The sequence below is a fragment of the Gavialis gangeticus genome, unplaced genomic scaffold (assembly GCF_001723915.1).
Source record: "Gavialis gangeticus isolate Ggan-Ray unplaced genomic scaffold, GavGan_comp1, whole genome shotgun sequence".
Classification (NCBI taxonomy): domain Eukaryota; kingdom Metazoa; phylum Chordata; order Crocodylia; family Gavialidae; genus Gavialis; species Gavialis gangeticus.
Window position 1 is genome coordinate 54,323,534 of NW_017729030.1, and position 13,345 is coordinate 54,336,878.

Consider the following 13,345-nt stretch of genomic DNA (forward strand, 5'->3'; position numbering starts at 1 on the left):
TTTCAGGATTTGCCAGAACCAGCCATTGCTTTGTGTTCACACTCAATGGAAAGATCAGCTCTAAGAACCAGATGCAGCTAGTACATCCACAGCTAGTACATCCTCTCCTTGAAACTCTCTTTCACGTACCCTGCACAGACACACCAGCCTACAAGCTGCAAATCTGACTCGGACTCCTACTACATTCATCACTCCCAACAGTCTCTGGGAAAAGATGATGTCCTTTTAGTTTTGTAATGTGACCTGCAACAACCCCCGTGGCTCCCCAGAGAAAACATACACTCCTCACCCCTCAACTTGGAGCAGCCTTGAAAACATAGTGAGTCCAGCATTTGCTTTTTCTCAGCTGAACTCATTTGACAGCTGCCTGACAAACTGGATTTGTTCCTTGCTGGCCCTCAGCCCAACTTTTCTTTATTCCTAGGCTCCTCCTATTCTAACCCATGGCTTATGTAACTGCGACCTTTTGTTTCCTTGGCTGTGCTCCAAAGAATTTCTTGCTGTTCCTAGGGACCTCCCCAATCCCTCCATCTCCTTGTACTTATTGCTTTGTACACAGCTTTTCTTTCTCCCCAAGAGAGAAACACCACCGGGAGAAGATAAAGGTAACTGAGAAGCTTTGACAGTCTGCGCTGCTGTTGCCAGAAGTTTGCCATCTCTGCTGTCACTAGACTGAAGAGCAGAGAAGTCCTCTGAGCACCATCTCTTGGAGACGTGGGGTCTAAACCCAGGAAGAGGCCTGGGCTTTTAGGGTAAAATATGAGATTAAATATTCTGGTGTTGAAAGCCTGCACAGCACAGTCTCTGGACTTTGTAAGGGGAGCTGGGTGCCCAGGGGAAGGAGATAAGCATGTCATAAAATGGATTTGTCAGATGGAAGGGGCTTTATACTTTGTTTTGCAATGTAGTCTGGGGCATCTGGATGGGTCAGAGTTGTGGGGTCCAAGCTGATGTTTTGGGAAAGGAGCCAGGACTATACAAATTTTCTGTTGATTTATGTGAATTTAAGATTCAAAATGGTGAATTGGTTCCTAATTTCTAGCATCTGTCTCTCTGTCTCTGTCTCTCTGTATTTGACTTTATTTGCTCAGGAGCTTCTACACCCTGGTATTTTTTGACCAGAAGCGAAACTATTCTTTATTTACTCTTTTCAGAGGAAAATAAGTCCTGCTTGTTGCTGTCATTTACAGATTTCAGGAGAAGATAAGAGTTTACATAGTTGATCATTCAAGAGTGTTTCAAAGGCAGCTCTTGACCCATTACACAAATATCTGCCTACAGGTTCAGCTGTAGTTATCACTAATTTTCATTAGTGTGGTTTCCCTACTAATAGTTGCTTATTAACATTTGTTTTGCAGTGAGGGAAGGGAAGTACTGTGTGTTCTTCTGATCATATTGCTTATAGTTTTTCTGCACTGTTCATGACATCTGCATAGCTAATCATTTTATTATTAACCCATTCTGGGTGCAGAAAATAGAATGTGATATGCTAAATTACAGCAGAGAATTTAGCTTTATTGGCTGTTTGGTTATTCTTTATTTACAAATTAGTAATCATTTTGAAACTTGAATTACATAATCTGTAGTGAGATTTTTTCACTAAAAAGTACTGTCATTCATTTTCCCTCGGTGAAAGCACTAAGCAGCAGCCTGTATGAAGTAAAGCTATCTCTTGTAAGAAGTGCTGTTATACCACTGCAGACAGATTTTTCATGTAGGGAGGATTTGCAACCCATTGCATGGGCAAAGGGTTGCTGAATGAAGGATAAGCTGTGAATTCCTCTACTTTGGCTTTCACTTCAAAAAGTGGAGTTCACTTCATCTGTGGTCTAAGCAGCTGATCAGAGAAATGGCACCTTCTGAAATAAAAACCACAGCAAAGAGATGATGCACCTCTGCAGCCCTATCCAGCTGTTCGTTATAGCTGTGCATACCAGGAGCTAGTTTACAAATCTGCATCTTCACAAAGGGGTGGGGAAACGAACCTTAAGATCAGAGATTGTGTTATAGTAAATAATTTGTGCTACTTCTACCCAGGTAGTATCTGAGAACTTCACTTAATTCACAGCCCCACTGGGCTGTACACAAGAGTTTATGATCTACATTAGGACACATAGGAAAACAGACTCCAGGTCTTCTGAGTCCCAGTCTTGTACCTTTACCATATGGTTACCTTCTCAGGTAATTTATACCCTTGATTATTTACACTTGACCTCTACCACAGGAGAACACCCAAAGGGTTCAGCCTCTTGCATTGATTGGTTCCTTTGCCCCTTTCCAGCCTTTAGAAATGGTTACCTTGGCACTGTGGAAAAAGTGCTGTTATTTTATTGTGTGAGAAAGGCTGTTTGCTTTTGACAAGGGAGACCTGAAAAAGATTGTATCAAATAAATTAAAGGGTAAGAAAGCTGAACTATGGCCTCTTTCATATGGGATTGTAATGAAAAACTGGAGTTAGAAAATATGGTGTAGCATGGAAATGCCATTGCTGCCCCTGTTTTTAATAGCTGAGTACACACACACACACACAGAGTGAGAGCAGGGATGGGCAATTGACTGCAATAAAAGAAGTGCCTTATCATGCTCCTCTCAGCATTTGGAAATACTGAGTAAATGAATAATAATCTCACCTAGCTGCTCTCCCTTCTTGTTTCTGTTCTGATTACACTCTGGTTACATCCTATTACATTTTACCCCTTGCAGGATGTCTCATCTAGAAAGTTACATTCGGCAGGACTGGCGGCTAGTCCATGACATCCCAATGGTCTATGCATTTTCTTTCAATTGGGAAAGGATCGACAACTTCCAGAGCAGGCCTGAGGACATTGTGATAGCCACATACCCCAAGTCTGGTGAGTTATCATGGCTTTAATGGTTATGAGCCAAAGCAGCATGTGAAGCCTGGTGCTGGAAATGTTGACAGATATGCCTTCAAGCCCCACCTGGTTCTCAATTTGAGAGAGAAAACCAGCTCCACTGATTCACAGCTGCTGCTAGTGTTAATATGTCAGAGCCTCTCCAGTGTGATGTGTAGCACCCTCCTCACCAATCAACTATTAGAATCCACCCCATTCACTTGGACCCTGGACTCATCTATATTGCCCATGGTGCTTTCCCAGGGTGACTGTTTGAGAATGCTGTACATCAAGCTGTAGTGTTTTCTGACAAACTAATGAGATCCCATCACTCCCCACCCTCAAGCTAATACATGAGAAGCAGCCAGAATACAGAAGATACTAGCTCTGGACTAAATGATCATGACTGCAGTTGTCTAGGATGGCTGAGACAGGATTGGGCCCTTGCCTCTCTATTTCTGAATAGGTGAGCCATATACTTGACTGACATTTTCTTCTCGTGTCTGGCTTCCAGGCACCACATGGATGAGTGAAATTGTGGACATGATTCTGAGCAATGGCAATGCTGAAAAATGCAAGCGTGATGCAATCGTCAACAGAGTGCCCATGCTGGAATTTGCTGCCCCTGGAGAAATGCCAGCAGGTAAGTCTGGCATTAGTGCTGCAGGAGTGCAAACACATGGATCAGCGACTTGATGCAGACTTACAGGTTAGGAGAGGAAAGGTAGGTTTGTAGATAAAGCACTGGTCTGGAGATGTGGGTTCAGTTCTTCACCTTCAGTGAGACATTTGCTTCAGTCCCTTTTGAAAATGTATTTTAAGCTACTCAGTCACTGAGGTACCTTTGAAAATGTTACCTTTACTGCTGTGTCTCTACTCAGGAATTATCTTTTGAAATTCTACTTCACAGGTACAGAGCAACTGTCCAAGATGCCGTCTCCTCGCTTGGTGAAGACCCATATCCCAGTCCATCTTCTTCCCAAGTCTTTCTGGGAGAATGGCTGCAAGGTAACCAGCTGCAGTAATCTCAGGTCTACTAGAGAAAAGGCTGATAGGGGTATACTGTGATTCCCCGGATCATCGCATTGTTTTCCTCAGAGTTTCCCAGATTTCCCCAAAGGTGGAATATGATTCCGAAAGTGCTACTCAGTTCCCTATTCTGTGTCCTGATGCAAATGGTGAAGTATAGTCCAGCTCCCTCCTCCTGAGCCATGGTAGCTCTTCAGGTCAAGTTGAAGTACTAGCAGAAGCAGCATATGTTTGATGCTAAAAGGAACAGGTATGACTCTGGGGCTGCCTCTACACGAGACACTTACTGCTCAGTAGCTCATTACTACTGAACAGTAGCATCATGGGGCATGAATTGTAACAAGTTACTGCGCAACAGTAATGAACTACTGTGCAGTCAGCATCACCACAAAGCCATGTGGGGATGTTACTGTGTAGTAATGCCAGTTACTGCAGTCATTTAGTACTTGGATATGCTTGGGATGTGGGTTGGGTGTACAATCTAGATGCTGGCTGCTGCATTGAAAATTTATCCCACTGGGGTTGGTGTGGTTTCTGCCTTTCAGAGCCAGGGGCCACTGAGTCACAAAGACAGAAATGTATGTTTTTGCTTTGCCCCCATAACAAAAAGAGAGGCAGAGAAGAGGTAACCACCTAAGAGCACAGAAGAATGCAATAGAAAAACTTGGATGAAAGCCAGGATTAGCTGCTTCCAGTCCTGTGCCCAGTCCTTGACACTCTGGTGCCCTGCCTCAGTGTTCAGGGGCACCCTCACACTTGATGGCCTTTGTTGGGGCCAAGAGCCACAGCTGAGATATCCCTGGCAGTAGGGCTGGGATTTTGACAGAAACCTAAGGGTTCCAAAAGAGGGTCCTTTGACAATCCACTTCTAGATCCCTTGTAAGTCACAGAGGCAACACTGATTCTTCTTCTCTCCCTGCCCCAGGTGATCTATCTTGCCCGGAATGCCAAGGATGTAGCTGTCTCCTTTTACCACTTTGACCTGATGAACAAGATGCATCCACACCCTGGGAGTTGGGAAGAATACCTTGAGAAATACATGGAGGGCAAAGGTGAACTTGGTGTCTGTCATGAATTTGTGCTCCCAGATGATTAAACTGCTATTGCTTGAAATGTAAAGGAAAGGGACCTGCAGCTGTAGTTGAATTGCCCAGATGAGCTTCTGCTTCTTGCTAGAAATATCCATGCTGCATGCTTTAAGCATTCCTTTGATTCCCTAGGAATTTGAGGGGATCTGAGGAAGAGAATGTTCTTCCTATAACAGTTGCTTTGAATAGCCTTCATTCAATCTTTGCTTCCCTTCACAGAACACAATTTCAGGGGAATCCATATACCAGGGGATACACTGACTCAGATGTTTTATGAGTACAACCTAAGGGCAGAGTCTTAGCTATTGTAAATCAGCATAGCTACACTGACTTGACAGGACCCAGGGTCATTTATGCCAGCTGAGAAGTCGGCCCATTTGATTTCAATGTGGTCTTACTGATTTGTACCTATAGATTAAAATGAAAGGATGCCACTCAAGGATTTAGCTCCATGGACCTGACTCATTATGCACCAACATCAGCCAGAGACCAAAGCTAAGTTGTAGTCACACAATATTAGTTACTATCTAGTTTCTGTTCTAGTCATGGAAAAATAGATAAGGATTATAACCTGATTGAAGCCAGCAAGGCAATGAACTTGCCTGAATGTGTGCAAATGAGCAGAACTGGGCATTTCTGTAGACTCCAGATTTACATATGGTTTTGGATATATGTGTACACAATGAACTTCGACAGTTACTCCAGCAAAGAGTTTGCCCTCTCCCCCACCCCTTAATATACTCTTTCTCTAATGGTATTTGAACACCTCTGTCTCCAAGTGTAGTTGCTTTTGGTTCCTGGTATGACCACGTGAAAGGCTGGTGGGAGAAGAGGCAGGACCATCCCATTCTCTACTTGTTCTATGAGGACATGAAAGAGGTAAGAGGGCAACTATAACCCTTCCAAAGAGCAGTGTGCCTGCTGTCCTGGGATAACTTGTCTGTGGGTGTGGTCATGTTCCTCATGGGTAAAAGAGTCAGGTGATATAAATGCTTTGGTTGGTGTTAATTTCATGCCCAATCTGTGAGCCTACATGTGAACGTCTTCCGCACTTACTCTCTTTTCTTTAGAAGGGTTTCTAAGAAAAGAAGGGATTGTGGTATGGATCAGATTCTGTACAGCAGGAGGAGGCAGGAGGGCATCATGTTGAGAGAAAAGGTGAACAGACACATGCTTTCTAACTTGAGTACTAATATGCACCCATTACTGTATAATTTTGAAAATATCCATTTCACATATGTGACCTAGAAAAGCATGATTATCTCATTTAGAACTGAGGCACACAAAGAGAGAGGCTGCCTAGAACATCTCAAATGAACTGAAGTGCAGGTAGGACAAGTGACTTCTTTAGGAAGTGGCAGGAAGAACAGTGGGAAGTTGAGGAAGGATTGGAATAAGGGGAGGGGGACTGTTCTTGAAGGGCATCACTCTTCACTCTGACACCAATTCAGACCTTTGACAAGGATCTGAAAGGGTACAGTTATTTTTGTTTTCTTTGTTTCCACTGCATATCTCCTAGTATTAGCTGTGAAAGCAATTGGAAACACTGAAATACTCCCCAGAAGGTTTCTCCAGTGGCATTTCCAATAAAGTAGAAAGCAGGTAGTACTTAAAACCTCATAGAAGTCTACTCCTGCTAAGATTTCCATATCAAAGTGATTGGGATAGGCATCCATGGGTAGGGTACACCCTTGAACTTGTGATTAATCACTGTAAGATTTGTAGTCCCCATTTAAAAGTGTCTGATTCTGAGGGTATACTGGAGTTGGCTCTCAAACCTTAATCCCTGGGCTTCTGCAATATTTTGGTGTTAAAGAACAGATCCTCATCTGGTTGATGATTTCACCCTATGAGTTCTGGTGCTGGCTGGGGAAGATAAGGATGGAACAAGGCACCCTCCAAAATGGCTGTCTGCAACACTGTCTAACTAAAGCAAGGGTATTGTTGAATGAAAAACCAACTGTGATCTCTCTCTCTTGCTCCCCCCCATATACACACAAACTATATTAAAAGAACATTACTGAGGGTGCGAACTTAACCAGTCAAAAGCTAGGAAATGTCAATGCTCATGCAATATTGCCTATGCAATGTGCTAACTCTGGAGATGGAGAAATGGAATGGCTATGCCAGCTGTTAGTTTCCTTTTTTCTTATTTTGAAGAGGGTGCAGGAGTTGGGTGCAAGGTTGATTAGGTGTCTTTATGAATGGCTTGTTTGGACACCACAGAACATTTTAGGTTGCTAGCATCCTGAGGAAGTCCTAGGTTCCCTTTGCCTTCTGGTTTGGTGACACTGATGATCACCTGACTGTGTGAGTGGTTAGGTCCCACCATACTCTCTCTGAATGAAGCACTGCCTGTCTTTCTGTAGGACCCAAAGCGTGAAATTTGGAAGGTGATGCAGTTCCTGGGGAAGGACCTGACGGAGGAGGTTCTGGATAGTATCGTTCATCACACATCCTTTGAAGTAATGAAGGAGAACCTCAGCACTAATTACAAGATGGTCCCAAGTGCCCTGATGGACCAAGCCATTTCCCCCTTCATGCGCAAAGGTGAAGATGTGCATGGGTACCACAACACTTTATTTGCTTCAGTTGTCATAGGAAGATGCTTTCCCATCTAGTCGTCCCTCCTGCACTGCCTGGGAAGGTGGATGTGTTTTTATCTGGTCCATCTTCACTGGCTTTTAAGAAACAAACTGGTGACACTTCTGGTTCCTAATGAAGAAGAGCTGGTATCCATAAATTTTATGACATTAGGCACTAATTTGCAATCCCTTTCTCATCAGAGACATAGAGAAATGAATAGGTCTGGTCACCTAACCATACTCTGCCTGCTTAGTCCATGTTTCATGAATGAAGGAGATACAGCCAGTTTTTCAAGAGGGCTCTGCTCCCAGATAGGCACCTACGCTAACTGGATGGATTTTTCAGGTGTGTGCTGCATGCAGCTATTCCCTCAGAGTGAAAAATATTTATCAAAGTCTGGTTGCTTTCTACAGACAGCTAAACAGGAGTTCAGTTCTCTAAAAAAATGTGGTGGTAGAACTGCAGGTCTCTGTCTGGTATCTGTGTCAAGAACCATATTCACTAGAAAAAGAAAAAAAAGTATGTGGGCCAAAGTCTCAAGGGGAGTCATCTGAGAAAGCTAAAGAGACAGAACAAATGGGAGGGGAGGTGAAGGAGAAGTGTAGAATAGGGAGAGGATAATGGAGGGCAAACCTTTTGGAAGACAGACCATTTACCACTCTGTGGATGCATGGTGCATATGACTCCCCATTCTTGATTGGTCCCAATAATAATAATAATAATAATCATATAAGGACCATAATAATTCTACTCCTCATATCATTCACAAAGCTGAGAAGAAATCATTTCCATAACAAAACTACATATGAAACACTCAATATGAAATGCATGTTAGTTGGGGAGATTATTACAATTTCCAGTATAAGTCAAATGATCAGGAGTCTGTGTTACACATTTGCTTTCTCTGGCTTTTGCCTAAAGCTCCCAAAGTATTTTTAAAAAATTGCAAACTTGATCACTATGATATTTTAATCAATCAATTTCTGAATGACTTCTTTCCAGTTCAGAGCTAATTGTTAGAAAATCTTTTGATGAAAAAAATCACTGTAAAAAATATCTACCATGAATACTGGGATTTTACTTGATGACCTCTGTGCACAGAATATGGGGAAAAAAAACTTAAGCTGTAAGACAGAAAGGCAGATTGGCTTATCTTACATGTAGCACCTAGTAGGACTGAAGGGTGCTCAGCACCATCTGGGAATAGGCCTGTGTTAAATTTTTATCAGATTAGTATTCCATTTAGTGAGCTACAGTTCTGGGCCTGGTGTATGGAATATTGTGGCTATTGTGTCTGTTCAATAGCCCTAGAGTTAAATTTCCCTCTCAGTTACAGCTGTGTAAATCTGTTGGGCTACATAGAAGAGTGCCACTGAGGTCAGAACCAAGCCCTTCCTCAATCCATTAATTTCTGCTCTATTGCAGTTTCCTACACCAGCAGACCCTTTGGCTCACGTGGGCCTTTGTTGTTTCCTTCATTGTCTCTTTCTCACCTCAGGGATTGCTGGTGACTGGAAGAATCACTTCACTGTGGCCCAGAATGAGAGATTCAATGCAGACTATGAGAGGAAGATGGCTGGGACCACCCTGCATTTCCGAACAGAGGTCTGATGTACCTGGATGCTCAAGGCCGTGAAGTTAATCCGTGGTTCTCTGGAGTTTCCCGTGGCATCAGCTTTTTTTTTTTCTTTTCCCTCCTTCTTCCTTGAAAAGACGGGCTGTAGACTCGGAAATGTCTCTACAGAACAGAGGCTTGGATCTGATGTGTTGGGGCACCTGCACCTGGATGTAATGACACTGAGAAGTGGGAAATTGTTCTGAGTGTCTGGGGTTCCTTATATGAGCTCTGAATAGCCAGAAGTCTCATTCCCTAACTACCTCCCATGAAAACACACCTGGTTTTGTCCTGTAAATTTTAAGCACTGTAATACTAGCCTGGACAGTTTCACTGTGAGCTTGGACCCAGATTCAGATTTGACAACGAAGTAACATAGGCACACGGGGGCTGATTTATGGCATCAGAATCATAGCTGGAAGGGAGCTTATAGGTCATCTGCTCTAACCCCCTGCACAAATGCAGGAATGTTATTTCTAAATCATCCCTGTCCGATGTGTATCCAGCCTCCTTCTGAAAACCTCCAAAGAAGATTGCACAGCTTTCAACCACTACAGTGTGTTCCACCAACACTGTAAAGCAGTAACTGGGGAAGTGCAGTTGATAGAGATCTTGGTTGGTCCTTCACAGCTTCTTCCACAGGGTATGTTTACACTGGAAAAATGATGATAGATGAATTTAGAAATACACTTAACAACCATACTAAAGATCCAGGAACATGGGCTTTAACACATGGTGGCAATTGGAGCATGGGCCCCTGGTCTCTGTAGAGTTTGTATTCTCCAGAATGATGAAGCCCCTGCTAAAACATTTGCATTGCTACTGTTACCAGGTTAAATTAGCATGTGCAATACCAGACTTTAATTTTGCAGTGTATTCATGTCCCCAGGCTCCTTCTATAGAAGCAGGTGAAAAGGAGACAAAAACCTAGAAACCTTGACAGAGGCATCTAAACCAACAAGGATGGGAAAAGGAGACTGAAGCTATTATTGGGAACTGAACCAAGACTCACCCAGAGGACTAAAGCCTCCAGTGAGGTGAAGTCTGTCACTCACTCAACAGATATTACACGGAGGGGAATGGGAAGGGAGCAAAAACTAGGTGTTTGAGTAGCTTGGTGGCTAGGAGGTGCTGGGGAGAGGAAATTAAGAACAATGGAAGGTGGTATCATTGCCTGGAGAAATAAATTCTCGACTTCCAAGTTCATTAATTTAACTATACTTTAGTTGATGACCTCTGTCCACAGAATATGGGAAAAACAGCTTAAGCTGTGAGACTGAAAGGCAGATTGGCTTATCTTACATGTAGCACCTAGTAGGACTGGAGGGTGCTCAGCACCACCTGGGAATGGGCCTATGTTGAGCTTTTATCCAATTAGTGCTCCAGAGGAGCACTAGAAATAACTTCTCTTGTCAAGAGAAATAAATTCTGTTGACTTCCAAGTTCATTAACTATACAATTCATTAAGTATGGTAATTTCCACAGGGACAGTAGACTCATAAAAGGGACTGTGAGATGGACCGCTTGTTCTCTTTTAAGTGCCTCATCTTGTGATCCAGTTTGCAGTCTCCCCTCTGAAATCACCTCTCCATCCTTGATCCAATATATGGTACTGCAGGACTAGATTTTGCAAACCATGCCTAAATGTAGTAGCATTTACTCATCTGAGGAAGTTATTCTTACCAGGTTCTGTTACCCAGTCCACCTCCGCGGTGTTTGACATATCTCATTCATCAGTGTTAGTAACAGCTCCTACTTGTGGCTTCTTCTAAAATTCTCTCCTCCAAGGTGAATATCTGCAAGCAGGTGTGACGTGTGTGTATTTTGTCTGTGTGTGTGTCCTATTTTTGGCTTCTAAAATTCTCTCCCCCAAGGCAAACGTGCGTGTGTGTGTGGTCTCTGTCCTATTTGCAGCTTCTTCTTAAATTCTCTCCCCAAAGGTGAATATCTGCAAGTGTGTGTGTGTGTGTCTGTGGTGTGTGTCCTATTTGTTGCTTCTAAAATTCTCTCCCCCAAAGTGAGTATCTGCAAGTGTGTGTGTATGCACATGTGGCGCGTCTTACTTGTGGCTTCTTCTAAAATGTTCTCCCCCAAGGTGAATATCTGCAAGTATGTGAGAGAGAAGGAGGTGGGGATACTGTGGGACATTTATAAGTGCTACTCAACATGAGACAGGACTGCCAAATCACATCTGTAACTTTCTCATACTAAGAATTTCTTACTATGAATGTTGAACAGATGACTGGAAAATAACATGTTTTTATTACAGGGCTTTATTTTGCAAACTACATTTTAAATGGTACATTTTCACATTTCCCTCCAAGGCTGCGGTACCTCTTCGCCCCCTCCCCACCCCGTTCTGGAAATGGCACTAAACTCCTATGAATTTTCCTGATTCTAAAATCATGTCTGGATTTCCTGGTGAGGCAGATGCTGCCAAGAATAAACAATAATAAAAGTGACAGTGCCTTTGCACTTCAGGTGAATCCTTCATAAGGTGAAGCCCTGGGGATGTCAGGGCCTAGGATCCTAAGAATCATGCATAATAATAGCATTAGGGTTGCTCTACTGTATTCACAGATGATGCTACAAAATGTACTAGCAACACCTCTGAGAGCGAGTTGGGGATAATCATAGAAAATGAAGGTTGGAAGGGATTTCAGGTCATCTAGCCCAATCCCCTGCTCAAAGCAGGACTATCCCCAACTAGATCAAACCAGCCAAGGCTTTGTCACCTCCCAAGGATAAAGCTTCTGCCACCTCTCTGGGTAACCTGTTCCAGTGTTTTACTACCCTTGAAGGGCATTTATACATGTATTTTTTCATCTTGCAACATGTCTGAGGTCCAGCAGGTTGGAGCAGACTCAAGCGAATCAAGTCTGTTTTGCACGTGAGCTGATGCATGCTGCGCTGCGCCATGTCCAGCCACAGAAGTGGCAAAACGCATTGGCACGCAGAAAATGGTGGCGGTGCGCTTTTGAACTAAAGCACCTCCGAGGCGTTTTCGTGCAAAAGTGCGCCACCATCGTTTGCTCACCACTGACACGCATTTTGCCACTTTTAACTGTTAGATACAACTTATGCACACACACACACACTTATACAACTTATAACTTTCAACTTTTATACCACTTACACAACTTTTCGAAGCTCCGGCTGCTTTAAGAACCGTGTGTACCAATGCCCCATAGTGAGGAAATTTTTCCTAATGCCTAACCTAAACTTCCCTTGCGGCAACCCGGGACCGTGGCTCCTTGTTGTGCCGTCAGTACCACACAGACTTGGAAAAAACCCTCCGGCGGGCCTGCAGTCAGGACAGTGCGCGGGGGCTGATGCTTTCAGGCCTGCACCGGCGCTGCAGCCTCCCGCAGTAGAAGACCTTCAGTGCGGAAGCTCAAGCTGCATTTCCCCAGGGGACGTTGTAGTGGCGATGCCCCCGCACACACCACTGATCTCAGTGCGGGCTCTCCCGACTTGCTCTGCCATTACGGAGAAGGGGGCACGGAGCCCAGGCCCCAGCCCCGGGGCGGTGCAGTGGGGGGAGCAGGGCGCCGGCAGCCCGGGGGCTTTCCACGGCCGCCTCCGCCCTGCAGGCAGGGAAGAGCGAATGCAGGCAGGGAAGGGGGGAGGCCCCGCCCTGTGCTGCAACGTCAATGGGTGCCCCGGTGACGTCAGAAAAGCCTCCCCGTGGCGTCATTCGCGTCCCGCCGGGGGCAGGGAGGGGGGCAGTGCGTGGGGCGGCAGCGCCCCCTACCGGCTGCCCGGCCAGCAAGGGGTCCAGGCTGGTGCAATGGGGGAGAAGAAAGGTGAGAGGCAGGCCGGCTTCTCCCTGCCCAGGGCCTCCACAGCCTAGGGTGGCAGTGGGACCTGCCCTCATCGGGGGTAGGCCCAGGTCCCGGTTGTGGGCATGCTCTCTCTCTCTGCTCTGCTCCCCACCCATCAAAGACCTTCATCACAGTCGGGCAGGGCAGGCCAGGAGGGTGGGCTCAAAGAGGGACCAGCCAGGCTGGTGCATGAGCAGGCCAGCTCACTGTTCATTCAGTTTTAATGCCTGTAGAGCTGAAGGACTCGTGGCACTAGCAAGAGCCACAAACAGTGTAGGCAAAAGCGCTGAACTTTTCGCACATGGCCCAGCAGTTTAGTTCTGACCTTCGGCACCCCTGCTATTCCAC

General features: G+C 44.8%; 1 protein-coding gene across 5 annotated transcripts; it reads left to right on the plus strand.

The window, feature by feature from the left end:
* The first annotated feature begins 498 nt into the window (after positions 1-498).
* Positions 499-10,026, plus strand: LOC109301235 (sulfotransferase family cytosolic 1B member 1-like). Of its 5 annotated transcripts, none has more exons than XM_019522248.1 (8): positions 499-605; positions 2,704-2,852; positions 3,370-3,498; positions 3,766-3,863; positions 4,810-4,936; positions 5,757-5,851; positions 7,342-7,522; positions 9,057-10,026. In XM_019522248.1, the coding sequence occupies exons 2-8, from the start codon at positions 2,705-2,707 to the stop codon at positions 9,167-9,169; spliced, it is 891 nt and encodes a 296-aa protein (XP_019377793.1). In that variant the 5' UTR covers positions 499-605; position 2,704; the 3' UTR covers positions 9,170-10,026. The 5 variants fall into 5 exon arrangements, with proteins under 5 accessions (XP_019377793.1, XP_019377794.1, XP_019377792.1 ...); XM_019522249.1 differs by lacking the exon at positions 499-605 and adding an exon at positions 612-752; XM_019522247.1 differs by lacking the exon at positions 499-605 and adding an exon at positions 2,534-2,609.
* The last annotated feature ends 3,319 nt before the right edge of the window (positions 10,027-13,345 follow it).

Coding starts and splice junctions, on each gene's coding strand:
- LOC109301235 (XM_019522247.1), top strand. CDS start 2,581: ATGCTCCTCTCAGCATTTGGAAATACTGA. Junction 3,499..3,765: donor CCCTGGAGAAATGCCAGCAG/GTAAGTCTGGCA, acceptor TCTACTTCACAG/GTACAGAGCAACTGTCCAAG. Junction 4,937..5,756: donor GAAATACATGGAGGGCAAAG/GTGAACTTGGTG, acceptor CTCCAAGTGTAG/TTGCTTTTGGTTCCTGGTAT.